The sequence below is a fragment of the Nothobranchius furzeri genome, chromosome 16 (assembly GCF_043380555.1).
Source record: "Nothobranchius furzeri strain GRZ-AD chromosome 16, NfurGRZ-RIMD1, whole genome shotgun sequence".
Taxonomy (NCBI): Eukaryota; Metazoa; Chordata; class Actinopteri; order Cyprinodontiformes; family Nothobranchiidae; genus Nothobranchius; species Nothobranchius furzeri.
In genome coordinates this window covers 38,908,513-38,934,468 of record NC_091756.1, presented here as the reverse complement: position 1 = coordinate 38,934,468, position 25,956 = coordinate 38,908,513, and the positions used below count along the sequence as shown (strand labels likewise).

The following is a 25,956-nucleotide window of genomic DNA, read 5'->3' as shown; positions in this document are numbered from 1 at the left end:
TCCGATGGTGGTTTTGAGGGCAACGCCGGCCCAGCCTGCAGTGACTTTGTCGCCGGCCCAGCCTGCGGTGACTTTGTCGCCGGCCCAGCCTGCGGTGACTTTGTCGCCGGCCCAGCCTGCAGTGACTTTGTCGCCGGCCCAGCCTGCAGTGACTTTGTCGCCGGCCCAGCCTGCAGTGACTTTGTCGCCGGCCCAGCCTGCAGAGCTCCTCCTCTGCCGCAGGCGCCGGCCTCCAGAGGCCCGTCGCCTCCTCTTCTGCCGCAGGCGCCGGCCTCCAGAGGCCCGTGGCCTACTCTTCTGCCGCAGGCGCCGGCCTCCAGAGGCCCGTTGCCTCCTCTTCTGCCGCAGGCGCCGGCCTCCAGAGGCCCGTCGCCTCCTCGTCTGCCGCAGGCGCCGGCCTCCAAGGGCCCGTCGCCTCCTCGTCTGCCGCGAGCGCCGGCCTCCAAGGGCCCGTCGCCTCCTCGTCTGCCGCGGGCGCCGGCCTCCGGGGGCCCGTCGCCTCCTCATCTGCCGCGGGCGCCGGCCTCCAGGGGCCCGTCGCCTCCTCATCTGCCGCGGGCGCCGGCCTCCAGGGGCCCGTCGCCTCCTCATCTGCCGCAGGCGCCGGCCTCCAGGGGCCCGTCGCCTCCTCATCTGCCGCAGGCGCCGGCCTCCAAGGGCCCGTCGCCTCCTCATCTGCCGCAGGCACCGGCCTCCAAGGGCCTGTCGCCTCCTCATCTGCCGCAGGCGCCGGCCTCCAAGGGCCCGTCGCCTCCTCATCTGCCGCAGGCGCTGGCCTCCAAGGGCCCGTCGCCTCCTCATCTGCCGCAGGCGCCGGCCTCCAAGGGCCCGTCGCCTCCTCCTCTGCCGCAGGCGCCGGCCTCCAAGGGCCCGTCGCCTCCTCCTCTGCCGCAGGCGCCGGCCTCCAAGGGCCCGTCGCCTCCTCCTCTACCGCAGGCGCCGGCCTCCAAGGGCCCGTCGTCTCCTCCTCTGCCTCAGACGCCGGCCTCCAAGAGCCTGTCGTCGCCTCCTCCTCTACCCCTCCTCCCGCCCTGCTCCTCGTTCCTGTGGGCGTCTGGGATCCGCCCCTTGAGGGGGGGGTACTGTCACACCCGGTCATGTCTCCCCGTTTAGTTCAGCCTTGTGTCTCGTTGATTACTCCCACCTGCCTCTCGTTTCCCAATCACCTTAGCTCCCAACCCTCCTGTATTTAAACCCTGTCTGTTCTTTGTACTGTGTCAGATCATTGTTTCATTGTCCAGCGTGCTTAATAAATCCTGGTTGACCGTTCCTACCTGCTGCCTGTTTACTCCCCGGTCTGGATCCACGCCTTTCCTCCGCTCCACTCCGCAGCGCGCTGACAGTATTGGCATCTCCATAAAGCTTTTCAGCAGATGGAAGCATGTAGTGCTCCAAAATCTCCTGATAGCTAGCTGCATTGACCCTGCCCTTGATAAAAAACAGTGGACCAACACCAGCAGCTGACATGGCACCCTAGACCATGACTGACTGTGGGTACTTGACACTGGACTTCAGACATTTTGGCACATTCCCTCTGCCCAGTCTTCCTCCAGACTCTGGCACCTTGATTTCCGAATGACATGCAAAATTTGCTTTAATCCGAAAAAAGTACTTTGGACCACTGAGCAACAGTCCAGAGCTGCTTCTCTGTAGCCCAGGTCAGGCGCTTCTGCTGCTGTTTCTGGTTCAAAAATGGCTTGACCTGGGGAATGCGGCACCCGTAGCCCATTTCCTGCACACGCCTACACGGTGGCTCTGGATGTTTCTACTCCAGACTCAGGCCACTGCTTGTGCAGGTTCCCCAAGGTCTTGAATCGGTCCTTCTCCACAATCTTCCTCAGGGTCTGGTCACCTCTTCTCGTTGTGCAGCGTTTTCTGCCACACTTTTTCCTTCCCACAGACTTCCCACTGAGGTGCCTTGATACAGCACTCTGGGAACAGCCTGTTCTTTCAGAAATTTCTTTCTGTGTCTTCTTCTTGCTTGAGGGTGTCAATGATGGCCTTCTGGACAGCAGTCAGGTCGGCAGTCTTATTCATGATTGCAGTTTTGAGTAATGAACCAGGCTGGAAGTTTTTAAAAGCCTCAGGAATCTTTTGCAGGTGTTTAGAGTTAATTAGTTGATTCAGATGATTAGATTAATTGCTCGTTTAGATAACCTTTTCATTATATGCTAATTTTTTGAGATAGGAATTTTGGGTTTTCATGAGCTGTATGCCGAAATCATCAATATTAGAAACAATAAAAGGCTTGACCTACTTCAATTGTGTGTAATTAATCTAATATATATGAAAGTCTAATGTTTATCAGTACATTACAGAAAATAATGAACGTTATAATGAACTGTATCACAAAATGCTAATTTTTGGAGAAGGACCTGTATACACACACACACACGTGTGTTATCATTATTTCTTTTGTTTAACGCTTTGTGATCCCTTTCCACGTGTTTTACTTCTAAATGTTGAATGTACCGCCTACATTCCTCATCCCGAAAGCGGCTCCCCTCCTTAGCGCCTCTTTTTTCCTGTTTTCAAACAGACTGATTACAGTCGTCAATTCATCCTTTCTTCCTCTCTCATCCGCGCGCGCACTGGTCCGGTATCTTCTCGCGCAGGCAGTGGCGCAGCGCGCGCGCACGTTAACCCGTGCGGTTTATCTTCCTTCACTTTGACTGGCTCGCGGGACTGAAGCGCTTCCAGCCGCTGAGCACGCGCTGTAATCTGTGACAGCTGGAAATGGACAGCGACAACAGAGGAGCTTTGCAGCCGTCTGACTCAGGTAGGAAAACCATTTTCCTCTCTGCTTGTGTCCAACCTGCTTTTTGTCTCATGTGGCTAATAATGTGTCCGAGACTATATTTTTTTTAAATAAAACTGCCTCCAAATAACATTTTGTTCTGAATTTCACTTTCTGTCATTTAATGTAAACTGAACTCGTTATTTCAGGATGACCTCTTTCTGAAATATCCCTTAATTTCCCTTTTCTACTTTAAGATGAAAATAAAGTTCTCCATGTTTATTTTTAGCACCAATTGACTGGGTTATTCATAAATAGGTGCAATTCGAGTAAGCAATCGGTTTAGTGTTTTAAAAATAATGTGAAATGAAAACAGCGGTAGTTTGCCATTTTATCTTTTACTTTTCACGAGGTTGGTTGATTTTACTTTGTTATTGCTCTTTCTTTTTTATTTAAGAAGAGTGTAACCCAAACGGAAATTGGCCTAAATTCATTATGAGTTGCTTTATCCAAATTGATCTTCTCTTTCCAGATTAAAGAAAGTAAATTATTTTAAACACAATTGTAAGCCTATTCACATTTCAGGTGTTTTGATGTATTTCATTCTTTTTATGCACAACAAAACCTCACATTACTTCATGTGAATGAAGGAGAGAAAGAAATCAAAAATTTTAGAAGCATTAGCTAAATGAAAGTTCTTTATTGTCCCCACAAGGGAATAAAAATGCACTCACTGAGATGTAGTCGTTTTTCCAAATCAGTATATCCATTTATTGCATAATGTGAGTTATCGTAAACAAATGTTGTTATACAATTATCTGGCTAATTGTGTGAATGTTTTGGTTTCATCTATAATTTTGGCATGTTTAGCATTTTTAAGTGTGTGCCAATTTTTCTAAAATAATATTTTTAAATTAGATGAATTGTAACTGCACAAATAAACTTGGCAAGGAAATTTTATTTATATAGCATATTTCATACACAGAAGGAATTCAGTGTGCATGAATTCAAGCTCAATAAGTGAAAATACTGATAATAAAGGTCAGTCAAACTAATGTTTTTTTTAAATTCCATACAATATAATTTTATATAATGATAGTTGTAAATATAATAATACTATAATAATAATAATAATAATAATAATAATAATAATAATAATAATGATGATGATGATGTTCGAGACAGATTAATTTTGTCATCGTAGGTTTTTTGGTGCAAATTTCAGTGTAATGGAAAATCCTAAGCAAAAGAAAAAGATGAATCCTCATTGTGTGTGTGTGTGTGTGTGTGTGTGTGTGTGTGTGTGTGTGTGTGTGTGTGTGTGTGTGTGTGTGTGTGTGTGTGTGTGTGTGTGTGTGTGTGTGTACTGCTGGATTCTACCAGAGCAGACATACTTAAACACCCCACACTGGCCACATCATTACCTTCTGCATCCTCTTTAAATGACCTTGCTCTCCTCCGTCCCTCTTTGCGGCTGCTTCAAACCTAAATGGCTCCAAATGACGGTCCCCCGCCTGCCAAGAGCTAGCGACAATCTGTTCTTTCCAACTGCTCTGAAGCAATCATTTTGCTGCAAACAAAAGGTCCTTGATTCATCAAATCCCTCATCTCCTATACGGCCCACTCTCCAGAGGGATGCAGTAATTTTCACTAGCACTCCTTGTGTGTTTTATTTGGGAGTTTCCTTTATTTTTGTTGCATGTGTGAATCTTTTGGACTCCTTAGGTTTACGTTCTGCTGGGTCAGATTTACACTCCTACTGATATCCTCACTACACCTCATGTTGAGCATACAGGCAGGATTTAAAATGACACATTGCAGGATCACAGGATTAACAAAGCAAACAATAATTTTTAGAAGCTGTGCCAAACTGAGCATCTTCGGACAGTGTCAGTGACTGAGAGGTCTGCTCTCTCTTGGCTTTTAAGAAGGGAAAGCAAACTGAGGTGCAACATCTCGCAGTGCTTTGTTGGAAAAACAAACAGTGTAGAAAAAAATTTGAGTAAGCTGGTGTGCAAGAGTAAACGGTACTGGAATACAAAACACAAAACAAATCTGTGCTTCTGCGTTAAAAGTGGATTGGTGTGGTTCTTTTTGAAAATTAGAACATTTCTGGTGAATGTCGACGTGTCCTGAGGCAGAATGCTCAACCTCCCCCATTATCCCTGAAATGGCGGTTGTGATTTGGTGTTCCCTCAAATGTGAGGTTATAGGATGAAAAATTGTGTTAGTGGATAAATGTGATGATCAAAAGAGAATATTTAGTGGTTGCATTTGTAATAATGTCCAATTTTTAGAAATTTTAAGCAAATAGTAATATTTTTATAATTTATCTGACTATATTTTATTGTTTTGATTTTTTAGTTAAAAAAATCCATTCAGAAACATCCAGACATTTTATTTTGCAAACACAGCATTCAGACTAGACAGATCGATCAAGTAGAAAATAAGCTCTAATTGATATCTTCACACATTTAAAACGTACATGTGCTGTAACGCTTTTATTTGATGCATTTCTTATCATAACTATACCTATGAATTTTATTGTGAGCTATATTGATAAAGTTTAACAATTTTAAATCCCATAATTCACACTCATAAGCAGCTTAAGTCTGCCACCTACTGACTTAAATCAGGATCTGCAGTCTCCTTAAAATGTGAACTCCACATAATGCTTTTCAATTCAACGAGTAATCACATAAAATAACCAAAACAATCATGATTATCATTTCTTTTCCTGATAAACTAAGCAGCTTTATGTTGATATCTGGCTTTGAATAATGGTGCTGGTCCTCAGTTTAGCTGCTGCAGTCTTAGATGTTCTGCTTCCACACCCTGCAGGCATCTTTTCCTTTTACCGTCTGCCCTCTGCATATTTCTAATTATTTTCAGTAAAATCTTTAGAAAACCACACCATCAGCTATTCATTCATAGATTTAACATTTCATTCAACACAACTCCACTTTTGCATTTTCACTAATGGAACATTGATCTTGTTTAAGTAAGCTTTCTTTGTTATTTTGTTTTGTATTTATTTTTTATGCATCATAAACAACTCTGCAGTGCAAACCAGGGATGAAACAATAGGAAAAATCCCAAATTAATACCATACCATACCAAGTTTATTTGTATAATGCATTTAAACACGGCATGAGAGCTGACCAAAGTGCTGAACAAAAACATGTAATAAAAACAATCAAAAGCAAAAGCTAAATCCATTAAAATCGAGTAATTCAAACAGAAAAAAGAAAAAACTGAATAAGTTAGACTGAATTAAAAACCAGAGAATAAAAGTGAGTTTTTAAATGGGACTTAAAAAGGGAAAGAGAGGAAGAGAGTCTGATAGGAGGGGCAAGTGGTTCCAGAGCGTCGGTGCACATTTTGCTCTTATAGCTAATAGTGGATATTTACCAATATTACAATTTATCACACACACATAAAAGTAAAAAACAGTTGCCAATAGCGGCCAAGTTTTATTTAACGTATATTAAAAAATGATTAGCATGGTCTAAAATGGATGTAAATGTTGAAATATCTAACATCCCTAGTACACACTCTTTACAATTGATTCTAAAGGCCAGCTCGCACTGCCATTTTGGCTGTCAAGAAGGCTGGTGCATGTCACACTCATATATATATATATATATATATATATATATATATATATATATATATATATATATATATATATATATATATATATATATATATATATATATGTATATACATATTAGTGTCACACTTAGCAATTTGAGATTTAATAGATACCAGATTGGGGTTTTCGTCGTGGCTGTGGATCACTGGACCAGCTTTCTACCCTTAGGGGGGTCCTGGATGGTGCGTGGGAGTTTGCCCAACAAATCTACATGTGCTTTGTGGATTTGGAGAAGGCGTTCGACCGCGTCCCTCGGGAGACCCTTTGAGGGGTACTTCAGGAGTCTCTGATACAGGCTGTTAGGTCCCCGTATGACCACTGCCAGAGTTTGGTTCGCATTGCTGGCAGTAAGTCATTTCCAATGAAAGTTGGACTCTGCCAAAGCTTCTCTTTGTCATCGATTCTGTTAATAACTTACAGGATTTGTAGGTGCAGCCAAGGTGTTGAAGCAGTGGCGGATTTAGCAATTTGGGGGCCCAAGGCATACATAGACGTGGGGCCCCCGTACACAAAAGTTTTGACAATCTTATCTTTCACTGGATTTGCGAAACTCTCCCCTCTTCTGACATGAGTTATTTTCACTTTTTATTGGTCCTCCTCTTTTTTCCTGTCTTTCTCTCCCTTTGAGTGCCTTCAACATTGCTCTGCTGTCTTCTTCCTGTCAGTGCTCCAGTGATTTTACCTTTCTTTTTTTTTTCTTCTATTTTCCATTTTGGTCTGTTTTCCTCCCTTTAACTCATTCGCTGCCAGCTGTTTCCTGATCGGTAAAGCCCTTCGCTGCCAGGGTTTCTCACCGTTTTTACTACTTTTTTAAGAGTTACAGAACGTTGCGCGCTAGGATGATGTTGACGCCAAAACTACCAAAACAAAGCGGAGACTCACCTCTACATCAGGAATAATCCGCGCATTTCGAGCGTTATCCATTCTTTCATAATCCGTTGTTGAATTGAGATCAACAAACGCTTTTCCGGTTCGTGCCTCACTTTTTTTTACAGCAGTGGCCCAAAACGATCTCCTAACACAAGGATTTTCTGCTTCCTGATCACGTGACATGTGACGTATGCGGATGAAGATTGGCTTTAGAGCTGAGATGTTTGTTCTCACGGTGCGGGGGCTCTTTCCGACGCCCACACAGAAAAAAAAATGCAAATGACGACTTTAGTCGTCATTGGCAGTGAACGGTCGCATTTAAAAGGACAACCTTATTCGTCAGTGGCAGTGAATGAGTTCCATCGTCTTTCCTTTCTGCTTCCTTTTGATGTTTACATAGAAAAATGATGTAACTTTCAAAAGTGAAGATAAAAGCTTTTTTGAAGCATGCTGCTTCTTTCTCTTATTGGAGCCACTAGGATAACTCCATTTCATGCTCAATGTTTTGACTACCACTTCAAATTTGTTGCGAATGCTCCTGCCTCTCTTCTTCTTCTGCTTTCTCTTCTTCTTATTTGTGGTCTTATGGCACTTGGCAAACAACAATTTGGTGCATTACTGCCACCAACTGGATTGGACTGGAACGACTACCAATCACCTCCTGTTTGTGCATCGGCGTCTTAAAGGAATAGTCCATTGTGGCATTAACAGAGGGGTGCCAGCAGTCAGGGCTAGGGGCCCCCCAACATAAGGGGGCCCCAGGTGGCTGCTGACCTATGCCTAATGGTAAAACCGCCACTGTATTGAAGGGATCTGTTTTGGTGGCCTACGGATCTGGTTTTTGCAGATGATGTGGTCCTGTTGGCTTCATCAGAACGTGATCTCTGGCTCTCAGTGGAGCGATTCACAACTGAGTGTGAAGCAGCTGGGATGAGAATCAGCTTCTCTATATCCAGTGTTGGGAGTAATGCGGTACAGAGGTAATTAATTACTGTAATGCATTGCTTTTTGTTGTAATGTGGTAATGTAAGGCATTACAGGGAAAGAAAATGGTAATATTTACTCGGTACAATTGTCAGTAACGCAGTAATTACAATGCATTTTAAACCCAGAATCAAGATGCGTTTCTTAAAAATTCAAATTGTGGGAAACCCGAAGAAAGATCCAGTATCTGCATATATTACGTCATTTATGGACTCAGCTTTGCGGGCAGAGAGGACGCAGCGGTACCGGTGTTCTGTTCTGCACCCGGCTCAAATACTCCAACGGCGTCCTCCACGCGGCCGCTGCAACATTCACGAAATCGCTCCACTAAAACAAAATAATTCACCTGCGATCGTTCATATCAGCGCATATTCTCTGGTATTCTGTACTTTTCTGACGTGCTTTGCCTCAGCTGAGTTAATCTGGGCTCCGGTGATTTTAACTCATTACTGCTGGAGCGCCGCGCATGGGAAGATTCCTTTGGCTGATTAGTTAGAAAGTAGGAAGTCTAGGAAACTGTTTTTTCTGGAATACGGAGAAAACATGCAGCATGCAGGAAGGTTAGAGAGAGAAAGGGCAGGAAATAATTCAAATAAAATCAAGAAAACAAAACAAAGTGCTTGAAAAGAAAAAAGTAGGTAGATTTATCCCCAATTCACATTTTTACCAGTGAAAAAAAATAATATATAAGCATTTAGTAATTATACATGTGATAGAATCAGATCACCCCAGAAGTCAGTCCCACATCCAGGGCCGTATCAAGGCATTTGGGGACCACGGCTAAATAGACTTGGAGCCCCCACCACCTCACTCCCTGCTCAGTTAATCTAAGATGGCAGCATGCTGAGAGTACAGTTTGTTGTTTCATTTATTTTATAAACAATCCTTCTAAAGAACTGTTTTTAACAGCAATCCTAGCTCAGACACCACATCACTTTCCACCGGATGTGTCATGAGTTCACCAGGCATCAGATTACCAAACTCATACTGGAGCTGTTTCGTTGAAAGTAACTTAGAGTAATGCAAAAGTAGTGTAATGCCTTACATTTTAAAATCAGTAATATTGTAATGTAATGAATTACTTTAATATGAGGGTAACAAGTAATAAATAATGCATTACAGTTTTGAAGTAACTTGCCCAACACTGTCTATATCTGAGGCCATAGTCTTGAGTCAGAAAAAGGTAGAATGCCTTCTCCAAGTCAGGGACGAGGTCCGGACCCAAGTGAAGGAGTTTAAGTATCTCGGGGTCTTGTTTACGAGTGAGGGAAAAATTGAACGTGAAATCAACTGGCGGATTGGTGCTGAGTCTGCAGTGATGCTGGCCCTGTACCGATCTGTTGTGGTGAAGAGAGAGCTGAACCGGATGGCAAAGCTCTCGATTTACCAGTCAATCTATGTTCATACCCTCACCTATGGTCATGAGCTTTTGGTAGTGACATAAAGAATGAGCCAAAATTTGTTTTCCCAGCAGGGTGTCTAGGCTCTCCCTTAGATAGAGTGACAAGCTTGGTCATCTGGGAGGGGCTCGGAGTAGATTCCACATTGAGAGGAGCCAGCTGAGGTGACTCAGGCATCTAGTTAGCATTCTCCAAATGGGAGAAGGCCAAAATGAAGATCCAGGACATGCTGGAGGGACTGTGTCTCTCAGCTAGCCAGGGAACGCCTTGGTATTCCCCCCAAGGAACTTGTCCAAGTGGTTGAGGAGAAGGAAGTCTGGGCCTCCCTGCATAGGCTGCTGCCCCCACGACCCGAGCCCTGATAAGCAGAAGAGGATGGGTGGGTGTGTTCAGTAATTAAAGAAACAATATACTACAAACAGAGAGGAGCAGGAAGAGGAGATTTCTGAGGAAACATTCACTTCAGGGAAAAATATGTCAAAGCAATAGTCAGACTATGATTTTTTTCTGGAAAATTCTGAAGATTTTTAGTCATCTGTTGTCTCTTGTCACCAAATGACAGCAGACCTGCGATTTAAGCTCAAATATTTTTCTCACTGCTCTCTCACATGGATAGGGATTTAAGAGATTATGTGGAGTACTTAAAAGTAGTCAGTATCTTATCTGCAAAGAACTGCAGGCAGAGTGATCTGAAGAATCAGGGAGAACCTTTAATGAAGCTAGCAGCAAGCAGCAACTAAGAGCAGAGCAGACTACATTTTCTGAAATCCAAAAATATTCAAACCTGTTATGTTTGCATGATTCATGCTTTATGGTGCATTTTACACTACATATTTTTTTTAAGTATTGTACTCTAAAAACAGAAATGCATAGTTAACTTTTTATGTAGAAGTAATGCTTACAAATCCACAACAGAGCAGTTCTAAAGTCGGATGTACGCTGTGTGATTTTTGGCCCATTTTGAGCCGATTTTCCTCTCATGCAAGATTCTTTGAGATCAGGGAGAGTTTTGACATGCGTCTTGCAATCGTGCAGTATTATTTTTGTGTTTGGGCCATTAATCAAGGCTCCAGGGCCATTGTGAGCCCCAACAAATTTCACATGCTTTCAGTTTCCAGTTGTAAAATAAACCCTTTTCTGTGGCATCTTTAAATGTGTAATTTCTGGATGCTGGCAGTGGATCTCTTGGCCTTACCCATCCTCCCTGTCACATCTCACAGACAGAAGACACTTCTGGAGGCTGCACCTGTGAAAACAATGCTTCTTCTTTTTTGTGAGTATCTTTGTAAAACTGTGAAAACATACTGCTAGCTGGGGAAATCAATCGATTGTTAGATCACATCTGGACTTTAACAAATCCTGTAACTGTTCATGCTTATTTTGTGATTTTGCCTACATTTTGCACTTTACAAAAATCAAAGGACCTCACTTGAGAGGCATGTTTAGCTCTTAAAAGGGGACAGAAGTTTATATCACTAAAGCCAAGACAAACTAAGAGCAAGCTTGCAAAGAAGCAATGTAACAAAATCATTTTAATATTCATTTTTGTTGATTTTGTGATTGTTTTGGACAGAAATCGAAATTGAAATGACATATTCTGCAGCTTCCTGATTTTTATTTGCTGAGCAGACAAACACACACACACACACATACACACACACACACGCCAAAAAACTGAAGCTTTTATTAAAGTATTTTTTTTATGTTTTTCAAGAAAATTTACAAGCAGGTGTAGATTTTTTAATTATTTCTTGTCTTCTTCCGCCTATCTGGGTCCGGGTCGCGGGGGCAGCATGCCAACTAGGGAGTTCCAGACCATCCTCTCCCCAGCCACCTCCACCAGCTCCTCCGGTAGGACCCCAAGGCGTTCTTGGGCTAGTTCAGAGATAAACTTTCTCCAACGTGTCCTGGGTCGACCAGGGGGTGTCCTGCCGGCAGGATGTACCTGAAACACCTCCCTGGGGAGGCGTCCAATAGGCCTCCTAACAAAATGCCCAAACCACCTCAACTGACTCCTCTCGAAATGAAGGAGCAGCGGCTCTACTCAGAGTCTCTCCCGAATGTCCAAGCTCCTCAACCTATCTGAGCTCGGCCACCCTGCGGAGAAAACTAATTTTGGCCGCTTGTATCCGCAGTCTTGTTCTTTTGGTCATTACCCAAAGCTCATGACCATAGGTGAGGACTGGGCGGTAGATCGACCGGTAAATCGAGAGCCTTGCATTCCAGCTCAGCTCGTTCTTCACCACAACAGACGGGTTCAGCGTCCACATCACTGCAGATGATGTCCCAACCTGCCTGTCGATCTCCCGCTCCCTCCTTCCCTCACTCCTGAACAAGACCCAGAGAACCTTGAACTCCTCCACTTGAGGCAGGACCTCTCTCCCGACCCGGAGTTGGCAAGCCGCCCTTTTCCGGTCGAGAACCGTGGTCTCAGACTTGGAGGTGCTGATCCTCATCCCAACTGCTTCTCACTCGGCTGCAAATCCACAGCAAGAGCTATAGGTCAGAGCCTGGTGAAGCCAGGAGGACCACATCAGCCGCATAAAGCAGAGATGAGATTCTTCTGCCACCAAACTCCACACCCTCAACACCACGGCTGCACCTAGAAATCCTGTACTCAAACGTTATGAACATGACCGGTGACAAAGGGCAGCCCTGGCGGAGTTCAACCCTCACTGGGAACAGGTCCGACTTACTGCCGGCTATGTGGACCAAACTCACTCCTCTGGTACAGGGACTGAATGGCTCTTAGCAAAAGACCATCTACCCCATACTCCTGGAGTGCCCCCCAAAGGATGCTTCTAGGGACACGGCATTTTTAACTTTTTAAATTCACAAATGTAATTGACAGCAGGACATTCATCTGCTTGAGATGTGCTCTCACAGTCAGGTAGAAATAGGAGGGGTATGCCTTGCTGTTGCGCAGACAGGAGGTGATTTAGATTTACATAATTGTAGTTTTCTTATCAACTGAGATCTCCAGAGCATTTCAGGTTTACTGTTCATGTGGAACTAGTTTTAGAATGTATTTTCCATCATGTATTCAGGTCCACCTCTGTATTGTGCACACCTAACACCTAACGACATCACACGTGTCATACAACCCTGCTACACAGTGAAAGAGAGGTCACATTCACAGATTACACTTATACCAAGCATTAGTGAGGAAGCTGTGTGACTCGCTTATCTCCTTGACCCCTTTCCTCTCCCCCCGCTATGACTTTTCTCTCCTATCTCAGAGCTTTTTCTTTTGTGCTTTGGCATTTGGCCGCCGCCGTCTGTCTCAGTAAAAACCATCAGCTGTGAAATTGGGAATAATCATGTGGAACGAGATTGGGAGGAGAGCAGCTTGAGCTCCAGCCCTCGACTGTCAATGGAGTCAAGGTTTCTGATGATAAACTCCCCTAAATATTGAACAATCACCCACAAAACACATTGTTGTTGCTGTTGTTGCTGTGAGGACATCACATTACATTTTCCCCTCAGTCTTGAGTCTTTAAAGTCAGGATGGTAAAACTCACATCACTTTTTCAGAGCTGTGGTTTCCGTGTGTCTTAATAGAGATTGATGAGTCGTCCCGTTGGCACTCAAGAACGCTACAGCTGCTGTGTGTGTGTGTGTGTGTGTGTGTGTGTGTGTGTGTGTGTGTGTGTGTGTGTGTGTGTGTGTGTGTGTGTGTGTGTGTGTGTGTGTGTGTGTGTGTGTGTGTGTGTGTGTGTTACTCCTAATGTGTTTTATGACTAATGGTTATGACAGCCAGCTGGCATGCAACCCTCTCCGTCTTTATTTGAAGAGCCTCTGGACAGTTGGCAAACTAAAATGCAATTAAACCAGAAGAATGCTCAGCTATAAAAATTAACACACACACACACACGCATAATAGCTGAATGCCCACATGAACATAAAACTTAAAAACACACAGTGCAGAAGTTAAACTCCTCTCATGAGTGTTCATAAACGTACATCATAAGAGGACAAAGGGTCAGAATGTTTGGCCTGAACCTACTCTAGGTGTAAAGTCACTATCTGCTAAATTTGACTTGAACCTGCAGTAAAGCACAAAAGTAATTCTCTGATTATTTTAGCCTCATCAATTTATGTTATTATCCTAAATACTGATTAACACTTCTGTAACATTGTAAGAATTTCAAAAAGTTATAAACATAATTTGTTTGTTACATGTTTCTGTGCTGAATTTGACTTAGAAACATTTTTAAATGAAATTTTAAACAGAAAAAATAAATAATAAACCACATCTAACCATAGAACTGAATGTTTATTGTCATTTCATTATTTATTAACTTGCTCTTACATTTATGAGTAAACATTATTCAACACTGTTTAAATAATCTCTTTGAATCTCTTGGAGTCCAATTGTTTATTTGTTGTACTTTTTATTACACTAAATAGAAATCATTCTTAAGCAATTATTAATTCAAAATATACACAAATTTAATTCAAATGAGTTTATTTATTTAGCGTAAAATCACAAGAGTCAAGGCACTTCCCAAAGTAAGCATTCCAATCAAACTTACGTATCAGTATTGAGTTCAGTTGTTTTGCCAAATTAATTAAAAGTTTTCTATGTAACTAAACCCATCAGATTGCATCGACTTTGCAGCAATCCATAAGCAAGCATGTGGCAACTGCGGAGCAGAAACTTCAACAAAACCTGACTCAGTATGAGCAGCCATTTGCCACAACTGACTGGGGTTGAGAAGACAGATCTCTTTCTTTCTCTCTCTGTCTCTCTCTCACACACACACACACACACACACACACACACACACACACACACACACACACACACACACGCACACACACACACACACACACACACACACACACAAAACAGGTGAACTAGTAGTAGCACATTCTATGTAGAAGAAAGAGAGAGGGAGAATGTTCAGTGTTTGGTAGTAGTCTGCCCCCTCTATATCAGAAAAGCATTTTTAACTTAAAGAAATAATTATTAAAAATAATATTAAATAATATTGTAGGTTGTTTTTAACAGAAAATGCTATTTTTTTATCACTAAAATATCAAAATATGTGCTTGTTTATTCATCATTTCTGTTGTTGTATTATTTTGCCACTTGTAATTCTCAGTTTAAAATGAAAATGAAAATTAGTTTGTTGTTAGTAATGAGAAAATTAGTTTAGTGCATTACAGACATAGATGTTATTCTTCCTCTGCAGATAGTAGCAGCAAAACAATATAAGAAATAAGAGCTTGAAGCATGAAGCATGAAGGATTAGAGAAATGGGTGTCAAACACAGCAGTGATGTTATCTGTAGCCCTCAGTCAAAGTCAGATGATGTCATCTTCAAATAAAAATAAAACATCCAATTTCTCAAAGATGTGTAAAGCTATTTATACGAAATGAAAAGTGATCTAATCTAAATTTTAGCTGAATTCATGCTGATAAATATAATTTTTGTCTGGACAGCATGGTCTGGATGCAGTGAGGGCTGGGGCAGATGACTGACACCCAACAAACTCTAAGACAATGTAGCTACAAGCTAACTGAGCTAACCAAAGTTAACAGAGTTTGGCAGGTGCTTTTGGTCAAAAAACAGTTAAACCTAAAATAGTGTATTTAACCAGGATGTAAACATGTTTATTTCTGCTGTGAAGTTAATGTTTTTAACATGGGAGTCAATGGGAACTTGCTCTTTTCTGGAGCCAGCCTCTAGTGGATGAGGGGGGAACTACATTTTTGTTACTTCAAAGTCGGCTTGACTTTTGGCAGCTGAAGATTCCCCATTGGTGCACACTGGTCCAAACTCATTCAATGGACTCAGTTTAAAGAGCAGGTTTACTAAAAAACTATTATGTCATTTTTGAAATACGACTCTGCATTTCACATGCAGGCTGAATGTGAAAACTGTGTTCTACCCCTATTTCCTGCTTTAGGAAATTGGCAACAAAACACTCAGTTCAGAAAAAGCCACAAAGATCTATGTTACACTGAAAATAAACATTCATGGACTCCTCCATAGTGACTTGCAATGGGGAAGGCTGTTGTTGATTTAGCATCAAAGAGAGAGTAGAGCATGTCTGGTCTAGTAGAAGCTGTGACACTTTACAAAAAGGGTTCCTTTATTAATGTCCGAGTGTTACTAAGCATTGATAAACTATTTAATAAAGTATGAACAACTGCTTTACCATTATATGTAATACATTACTAAGCAGACACCACCCTGGCCCTTTGTCCTAATCTTAAAGACACTTAATATTTAATACTGGGAAAGTTGAAGTAGCTTTCCGGAATTTCCCCTTTCAGAAATGATGTATGATTTATCAGAAATCCATGAAAGTGATTATCGTATCATGTACTGTGATATAAAGTAAGCAATACATCTTTTTATTTAAATTTTTTTTTTTTGATAAGCATGCTCCTTACCCCGCAGATCGTCGTGCAATAGGAAACTGAGTGTCGTCCAGAACTAACCAATAGAGTTAGACTACTAGCTATACCAAATTCTTGCTTTGCAAAGTTTGTGAATATATAGTCTGGCTTGTCAGGCTATTAGACTACCGATTACGTGCTTCAAATTTAAGGAGTACCTCGGCTGATGCAGAGTTGATGAACTTTTTACAGACAAGTAGTTCTTTAAAATATAAATACATGAAAACACAACATGAGAATAATACTTGTAAAACTATGTGTTTTAGCTCAGTTTGTCGGCTACAGAAACACATTTATAAACAAAAAACGTGAAGTCGCCACCTTAAAAAAACTGATTCAGACTATTTGTGTGATTTGCTTGTCAGCCACTAGGTGGTGCCATCGGATCAGATAAATACTCCGGAAAGAGACCTTAACAAAGGGACCCTTATTGTAACGCATTATCAAAGAAGCTAGCTGTTTTGTATTCCAGCACCATACTCTTGTATTGCTGTTAGCCAATTAGAGGCGAGATGTCCAAATATCATGCGTCACAGAGAATCACCACCATACACACTCACACCCCACACACACATCCGCTCATTCGACTAACTCCTATGTCCAGGAATGGGAATGCCAGAGCTTTTTTTCCCCCCAGAAAATTACTCACAAGGAGTTCATTCATAGTTGAGAGCACAGCAAAAGTAGCTGGAGCTTAGGTAAAAACATTTAAGTGGATGTCTTTAAAAGACCGGAGTGTCGGGATTGTGATGGAGTTACTAACCTGAATATTGTGAGGAGTGTGAAACCAAACTGTAAAACAGTCAGACAGTTGCTCCTCTCTGTTATGTTCAAGGTTCTCCTGTGGATACAAACACATGTGCACACTCACATTTCAGTACCAGGGGAATTCAGAACATTTTTGATAAAATTCCTGAAGGCGTTTTCAGTGTGAGGTTGGTTTTCAAGGTCATTTTTGCACTTCATATTAGACATTAAACAAGTTGGTAGCATGGTAGAGTTTGAGCATTCAGTCTTAAAAATATGTGGGTTTTTTTAGTCCCAAATAGACTTAATGTCATCATCTAAACACAAATAGTCAAAAATGGTATGTCTACTAATAATTATTGATTAGGCAACTGAAATAAAAGCCTTAACAAAAAGAAAGAACTGAAGTTATGGGGAAAAACTCATTTCTCCAGAGTTCACTGATTATTATTCATGCATAAACATTTTGCAGCCATTTTTCTAAAAAAAATGTAAAAAATTATTTAAAGAATTTAGGGTCAAGTCTTGTTTTGAGCCTTAACGAAAGGCAGGTGAGGATTTCAGCTGGCTACAGGCCAATCCCCACTGCAGCCCACGTTTCACACTCTAGCTAAGTCTGTCCTATTATAATTAGCCATCTCACTCACTTTATGACTGAGACTCTCAATATGCTGAGAACACATGTGCATGAAGTCCAGAGTCAAAGGTTCAGTTGATCTGCTGCTTGCAGATTTGGAATATAAAGCCTCCTAATTTTTTTCCAATATTTTACATTTTACTAGTGATAACACTTGTGGCACATTACAGGACCCTTTCTTATTTGTTCTCTTACGTAACATGTTGAGTTTTTGCTGCATGAAGTTTTCTCTTAGTTTTATTCAGGACTGTTTGTGTCTGTTTTGGTAACGGCACTGAGCTGACGGGCACAGCTTGTGATTTTACAGGTCTGTCTACATCATAGTCCTTACCTATGGTAATGAAGTCCAGATTGTGACTGAATATTCCAGGATACAAGTGACTGAGGTGAGCTCTGTCCTTCAGGGAGAGCACAGAGCGGAGCCACTGCTCCTCCTCATCTGATGCTTATTACAATAAAATATTTCAAATAACACCATGTACGTGTATTGTAGCCCAATATCAAAACTGAGAGACAACCATCAAAGGTGCAGTAGATGATCCTGGATAAAGCTGTTCAAGCAAGCTACCTTTTATGGAAGAAAAAAAAATTGTAATGTCACACCCCCTTTTTTCTGACTCCTCCCCGAATCTGATGGTGGCAGAAAATGGTATAACACCGCTTGGATGCCATGGAAACGGTCAAACAACTATAGAAACATAAATGTATCTCCCATTTTTGACACCTTGTTACCTTTGCAACCATAATTCCTAACATAACACACCACATAACAGCATAGCATGTTAGCTAGTGTGTGGTTTTGATGGAGACAAACAAGGCGGTTTTTAGCTCTCTTGTTTTTCTTAACTTCAGAATCACGGCCTCTCAGTGCCACCAGCAATCTGGGAAAAGAGGCGGTTCAAAACTTTCCAAAGCCCCTCAAATTTTGAGTCTCGCTTTCCCATCTCGGACAGCTCCACCCTTGTACGTTTCAGAGTTGATTCAATTTTTAATTGCTTTTTTATTTTTTGGGTTAAAAATCTTTAATTTATAGTTTTTCACGTGTAAAGAGCCTTTCAAGCAACATGGCAAAAATGTTCAGGAAAACATCTACTGGTCAAATAGCTGGGGCTGATTACAAAAAAAATTAGTGATAAATGTTCATTCATCTTCCTGTCTGAGAGTTTCGTCAGTCAATCGAGTGGCTCTTGAGATGTTTTGATAGGAAACAAACACTTGATTTAAAACTTTAGCTTAGAATAATGTTTTTATTAAAACCTACACAAATACCTCACATGGTGCCAACAAAGGTTTGACCCTTTGAAAATTGCTTTGTTTTGTAAGCATAGATTGAAATCCTTGATTTAAAACACAAGATTTTAGACCCAACTAAATAACTTAACATGTTGGATTGTTTATTTTTGTCTTCCAGCACTTTTCAATCTTATCAAGCTTTATTTTTTGACAAAAGGCACTTTCCCCCTCACTGTTTGCCATGTGGCTCTAATATGTTCTCTGCTGTCACATTAAGGTTACGTTGGCTTTGTGGCTCAGAAGCCCCAGGGCCCCCCCAGATGGCTGCTGACAGATGCCCACAGTTGCTGTTGCCCTTGGTTGGAGGCAGTCTTTGCCTTCAGTTTAAAAACTAAAGTAAAGTATACCCAAATTCCTCTAAGGTCCTAGTTTTCTTTCTTGCTGTAGCTCTTTTTCATTTAATTTCATCCATCTTAATCTGCTGAAATAGCTGATTGTTTGAATTTTAGGGTTTTGAAGCGTTCTCTCCCTCTTCACTGCATCATTTTTTGTCCTTATCCTGAATAGATGACCTATGTTACCATTTTAAAATGGTGCTATAGATGCTGACCAAGCATTTAAATGAGACGTCCGTTCTATTATTCCTTTCTAACAATCAGGTTTATTATTGCTGGTACAAAGTCTGCTCCATGTGAGTTTCCTATACCCTATAGGACATGAAACACTCTATTTAAGAGACTCCACCTGAGTGGAAGAGATTACATTTAGTCATTTCTGACTGCAGTCTGCCTCAGCAGTCCTTATGTGGAGCAAAAATGGTATTTCTGGGAATCCGTCAGGGCTGAAATAGGATTAAGTGCAAGGACAGGGATTTTTCTCTGCAAACTGTAATCACTACTGAGTTCCTCTGATTGTGCCAATCATCTTTTGCTAAAATTTGCATTAAAATGTGAGAAAAACTGTAGTGTTTAAAGTGTTTGTGTGTTTGATCAAAACCTGCTGCCAACTGCTGTTCTTTTGTGAGACAGTTCATCGTTTTGGTGTTGTGGCTCCTGATAGAGAACCATTAGCCGTAGACAACCTTGAGTGTCTCATCGGCTTAGCGTACGGGAAATCAAATTTACAGGCAGGCTGTGATGTGATGGGGCTGAGAATTTTGTGTGATTGTGGCAATTTTTTTTATCAGACTTATACTGATCAGGTTCCTGTTATTTGTTCAAACTCACTCAAAAGTTACTTTAACTTTATGGTTTATCATTGAAAACTTACCTTACCAGACCTTTCCACTGATGCATCAGAGTCATAGCCTAGTGAACTAGACCAAATTCTTGCTTTGCAAAGTTTGAATATATATGGGAATATATACGTAGTCTGGCTTGCCAGACTACGTATATAAGAGTCACGTAGTATGCAGCGATTAGCCACCATATTGGATGGGTTTGTTCCCACCGGCTGTGAAGCATCCCAGAAGCCTATAGGTACACATCACTTATGCTTCGAGCCTATCTTTTTTATGCGCTATGCTTCCAGAATATGTCAAACTCAGATTGGGCCAGACCGGAAGTCAAACACAAAATCAGTGTAAAACATTTTGTGTTTTAACATCTGGTAAAACATCTGGACACTTTATAAATAAGTCATGTGCAGATGTTCAGTTTCTTAATTTGTAAAAAAAAATAAATAAATAAATAAAAAGTATGTCACTACCTGTGAAACTGCTGTAGCCAAGGTAAACAGAACAGTGTAGCGTTATGAATATCATAATTGTCTGCCCTTAACAGCTGCCCCTTTACACAGTAACAACATGTAGGGATCGCCAAGGTCGGGTGCTGGTTTCAGAATGTTTACATTCCAGAAGAAGAAGAAGAAGAACAGAAGAAAAACGCTTCTCCTGGCTGGCTCGCCAATTATGTAGAGAACCTGGCTGAACTCGCTGACGCCTGCCGCTACTACTGGGAGTCGATCCGCCGACGGGCTTTGTCGTGCTGTGACCGCTGTTCTACCAGCTCCAGTACATCTGAAGGTCCGAAGACCTGGCATTTCATGATCTAACACGGAAGGCTCCAGGCGGTACGTAGTTATGGCAAAATGGCTGCTCATGTCATCAGCTTCTGAAGCCTCGTGATTTGTAGTCATAACAACCAGATCCGCCTACGTCAGCCTAGAGATTCTGAACCACACACACACACACACACACACCAACACGAAACATCCAAATCCATATGCATCCATCACGGAGTTAGTCCTGGTAGATTGTAAGAATTTATAATTATAGAAATTAAAGATTCTTAAACGATCCCAACTCTCTCTTTTCTTGTCTCTCAGTCAATACAGAGTGTTTCAGTAAACTCCCTGATGATAAAAACAACCACTTCTGATTATAATATTTAGATCTAATTACAGTGTATAAATATACAAACTACAGATCACTACAACAGAAAAATCCACAAACTTTTTAGATACATGCTGCCATCTTTGTTCTCACTTGTTATGGTGTGAACTGCCTGAAAATGCACCTGGTCTTCTCCTGTGATGGAGGTTAGGGTTCCAAAGCGCTCTCGGTGCAGGTAGCTCCTGGTACGTGTGTATTTTGTTATGCACTGCTTACACATCCAGTAGAAAGCTGGGGTTAGTTTTTTATATATACATTGTTCACTATTCTTGATCTTTTTTTAAAGAAAATAAACACGTAGAAGTAATGAGTTTTATTTGTCTAGTCACATGAGAAATCACAACATTTGAAGCTTTGTTCATGCTAATGTGTTTGGCAGACACTTTTCTCCAGAGCAGCTTACAAATGAGACTGTTACAAAGCGGTCACCATGGAGGCTAACAATAAGCTACTTAGAGGGCAGAACATTAGTCTGAGTCACTGTCAGGGATGACATGGGCCACTGTAGAAATACAGCAGAGAAGGATGTGCAGTATTTTTGAAGGTATCAAAACTTTTTCTTTTTGTCCACCTCTGTATGCCATATCCACTGTAAAAACTGATTTTTGAGTTGAAACGTTTAAAGGGAGACTAGGCCATTTTGGCTTGCTGTTAGCACCCTTTAGTGTCCGCTTAATACAACCAAAAGCGAAACTTACCACTTCACTGTGCATTTGTCTTTTTAACACCTTAAAAACAAGTGATTCACATATGTCTGAAAAAACTCTTGTAATAATCTTAGTGTGCAGTAAAATGTTTAGTATCATCTGAGACTCGTTACTTCTAAGGTAAAGGATTGGCTTTAGCGGGTTGTAATAATAATAATTATTATTAGCTCATTTGAAAATTAACATAAGTTAACATGGTGTCCTCTGATTGGTGTGTGTGTGTGTGTGTGTGTGTGTGTGTGTGTGTGTGTGTGTGTGTGTGTGTGTGTGTGTGTGTGTGTGTGTGTGTGTGTGTGTGTGTGTGTGTGTGTGTGTGTGTGTGTGTATCTGCAGACACAAACCAGCAGTCTAATTAAAGAGCTGCTCTGCCTCTTTGTTTAACAATGGAGCTTATCTCTTGCTACATGGAGCTCTGTGTGTGTGTGTGCGTGCGTGCGTGCGTGCGTGCGTGCGTGTGTGTGTGTGTGTGTGTGTGTGTGTGTGTGTGTGTGTGTGTGTGTGTGTGTGTGTGTGATGTTTACAAGATGATGTCAAATCAGAGGAGACATTTGTTGGGACTCCTGCCAAACTCCCTCAGAGGAGCATGTTTCTATGTTGGTACCTATGGTACTATGAATGTATCCCATCTTTTACTGCCAATATTTCTACTGATATTTATATGTTTTGTCTAGTTTGCCTTATAGTCTGAGTCAGCTTTATACATTAAAATATGTTTTGCTGCAGATAGAGGTGACACTATGTCCCTTAAATCTCCGCAGAACCCTCAAGCTCCCGGGCCTCTGGTAGAGGACCCGAGCTAGAAAGGATGAGTAAGTAAGTAAGTAAAAGTAAGTAAGTAAAAGTTTATTTATATAGCGCCTTTCACAGATAAAAATCACAAAGCGCTGTGATAAAGATCAGGGCAAATACCTCTAACCAATACAAACATCAGAAAAAACAATAGCAGTGATAAAATAGAAAATTAAATCATGAGTATAAACAAAGTGAAGGTGTGAACCCGAACAAAGCCATCTTTTTGAAACATTTAGGGAGGGAACGCCTGGATGAAAAGGTGAGTTTTTAGATGATTTTTAAAGTCCTCTACAGTGTTAGAGAGACGGAGATTAGAAGGTAGACTGTTCCAAAGTCTGGGTGCAATAGTCTGAAAGGCCCTGTCCCCTTTGGTTTTCAGTCTGGTTCGAGGAACAGCCAGGAGGTTTTCAGATGTGGATCTAAGGTTCCGAGAGGTGGTGTGTGGGGATAAAAGGTCAGTTGGGTAGCTTGGAGCCTGGTTGTTAAGAGCTCTATAGGTCAGGACTAAAACTTTAAACTGTATTCTATATTCTACCAGGAGCCAGTGGAGGGACTGTAAAACTGGGGTGATGTGAGCTCGTCTGCTGGATTTGGTTAGTAGTCTGGCTGCTGCATTTTGAATGGCTTGAAGGCGTGAGAGGGAGGTTTTGCTGAGACCAGTAAAAAGAGTGTTACAGTAGTCTAAGCGTGATGACACAAAGGCATGGATTATTTTTTCCAGATCTGCAGTAGAAACCAGTTTACGGACTTTTGAAATGTTTCTCAGTTGAAAGAAACAAGAACGGGAGATGGTTTTGACGTGTGAGTCTAAACGTAAAGCTGGATCAAAAATAACTCCTAGGTTTCTAATGTTTGCCTTGGCTGATGGGCAAAAAGAGGCAATTTCTTGCTCGATTTTTGGCTGAAGTTCTGGGGGTGCAGCAATCAGGGTCTCTGTCTTGTTAGCATTTAAGACAAGAAAGTTGCTGGACAGCCAGTTACTGATCTGGGTCAGGCAGAGTACAAGGATGAGGAGGGTGAGATGGGAGTTTGTGTTTTTTTAATGGTTTAAATGTTTGCTTTATTTCTTATTTTCTATCCTTGATCCCAGCTGAATTTATTCAGAGAGTAAATCCTATTTCCATCACCCATTAAAACATGCAGTCACTAATGTGCATGTAATTTATTCCGTTCATGCACACGGAGAGCAGCAGATTGACTGAGAAATGTTCCATGATTCTGATTGGTCACTGAAGTTCAGAAGAGGACTACGTGGGATGAAATTGCATTTTTTGTAGTTTAATTCAAAGTCATAACCAGAAAACCAAATTTGCGCGAACCTAATAAAAATAAGTTTTCCAAATGAATTTTGTTATTTAAGTTGATTGTGTTATCTTTTCTAAAAAAAAAAAGTCCATAGATTGTCTTTTTACATTTAGACTAGCTGCTTCTTTTCCCCTCAGCCTAAAGGTGATCTTAAGTTGCAGACATCCAGTACATTTCCAAGTGCAGAGACTAAATATATGCACCATTTAAACCGCCCCCACTCACTTACTTAACATAGTGAATCACCGCATTATATTAGTGGTACATTTGTACTTGACCTTGTCTAGTGGTCTGACAAACAAAAAGACACTATTTGTACTGAGGATTTGCATCTGTTGCAACATAGACCTTCATATACAGAGTGTACCTTCATGTGTGTTAATGTGTAGTGAGTCATGAATGTCTCAGGTCAGATCATCTATTTATCTCTGAGCCCCTCAGGTGAGCCATGCATCTCTTCCAGAATCTTTCTGAGTAAAGAAATGTTGTCATTTTTATTTTAAATGCCCCATAATGAGTCATTTCTGACTAATATCTGATACAACTTGTCTTTGTGATTTTCAGTAGAGGCACTGATCAAGACTCATTTTTGCCCCAAACCTATCTGTATATCAAACCTCAATAAATACTTCAGATTTTCTTTAGATGGTCATTTTATCAGCACAGATCACAGAACAATGCTGTGATCTGGACCAGATATCCTACATTTTAAGGTAAGTTTACTAAATTGTGTTTGTCATAGAAAGTTCAAAAGGGTTTTTTGTAGGGATGGACAATATGTCGGCATCAATATTGGTATTGGCCGATATCAGTCATTTTTTTAACATATCGGTATCTGCTCGATAAATAAAACCGGGCTGATATTACCAACCGATATTTTTTCTATCTCGTCTCCATTTGTTTGCCTGTTTCAGAGAGTGAGGGGGATGTGTAATTGTTTAGTCATGCGCAGTGGCGGATTTAACAATTTGGGGGCCCAAGGCAAACACAGACATGGGGCCCCCTTACACTAAATTTTTGACAATCTTATTTTTAACTGGATTTGCGAAACTTTACCCTCTTCTGACATGAGTTATTTTCCCCTTTTATTAGTCCTCCTCTTTTTTTCCTGTCTTTCTCGCCCTTTGAGTGCCTTCAATATTTGCTCTGCTCTGTCAGTGCTCCTGTGCTTTTGCCTTTTTTTCCTTCTATTTTCCCTTTTGGTCTATGTTTTCCTCCCTTTAAACATTTTCCACTGTCTTTCCTTTTCTTCTTCCTTTTGATATTTACATAGAAAAACGATGTCACTTTTGGAAGTGAAGATAAAATCTTTTTTGAACTGCCTCTTTCTCTTATTGGAGCCACTAGGATAACTCAATTTCATGCTTAATGTTTTGACTACTGCTTCGAGTTTGTTATGAACGCTCCCACCTCTCTTCTTCTTCCTTTTCTGCTTTCTCTTATTATTATTATTTGTGGCCTTATGACACTTGGCAAACAACAATTTGGTGCATTACCGCCACCAACTGGATTGGACTGGAATGACTACCAATCACTTCCTGTTTGTGCATTGGCGTCTTAAAGGAATAGTCCATTGTGGCATTAACAGAGGGTGCCAACAGTCAGGACTGGGGGCCCCCAACATAAGGGGGCCCAAGGCGGCCGCCGACCTATGCCTAATGGTAAAACTGCCAATGGTCATGTGAACAGTGAATAAAATCATCTCAGAACCGTAAATGTGTGTGTTGTGTGTACATAATAACATAAATGCAGCTTTAATAATTTAATTCTATACAAAATCAGCTGATTTTAGAAGCATTAATGTCAGCATATCGGTATTGGCAAATATTGGTTATCATCTCAATATCAGATGTCGGTATCGGCCCAAAAATATCAGATTGGTGCATCACTAGTTTTTTGGTATTTTTACGTTTTATTTTAGAAGTGCTCTCAGTTGAATTAAATTGTCTTTTGTTTACTTCTAGCACTTCCAAGGAGATACACCAAACTTTGGGTACATAAGAATTATATCTGTATTTCTTTTCATAAAGTGGCATTCATTTTTCATCATAATAGGGCTGCATTTTAGATTATAAACTTAGTGGT

General features: G+C 41.2%; 1 protein-coding gene across 4 annotated transcripts in view; it reads left to right on the top strand.

Moving 5' to 3' along the window:
* The first annotated feature begins 2,545 nt into the window (after positions 1–2,545).
* The window catches only part of LOC107387855 (zinc finger protein 385C), a 79,696-nt gene continuing 56,285 nt past the window's right edge, over positions 2,546–25,956 (top strand). Inside the window, exons 1-2 of one of the 4 annotated variants that reach the window (XM_070545426.1) lie at positions 2,547–2,779; positions 10,867–10,919. Coding sequence is in view for 3 of the 4 variants with exons in the window: in XM_015963082.3 (XP_015818568.1) it covers positions 2,737–2,779 (43 nt within the window). In the remaining variant the exon portion in view is untranslated. Of the gene's footprint in view, positions 2,780–10,866; positions 10,920–25,956 lie in introns of all 4 variants that reach the window. The other 3 variants (XM_015963082.3, XM_015963081.3, XM_054749215.2) reach the window with 3 other exon arrangements.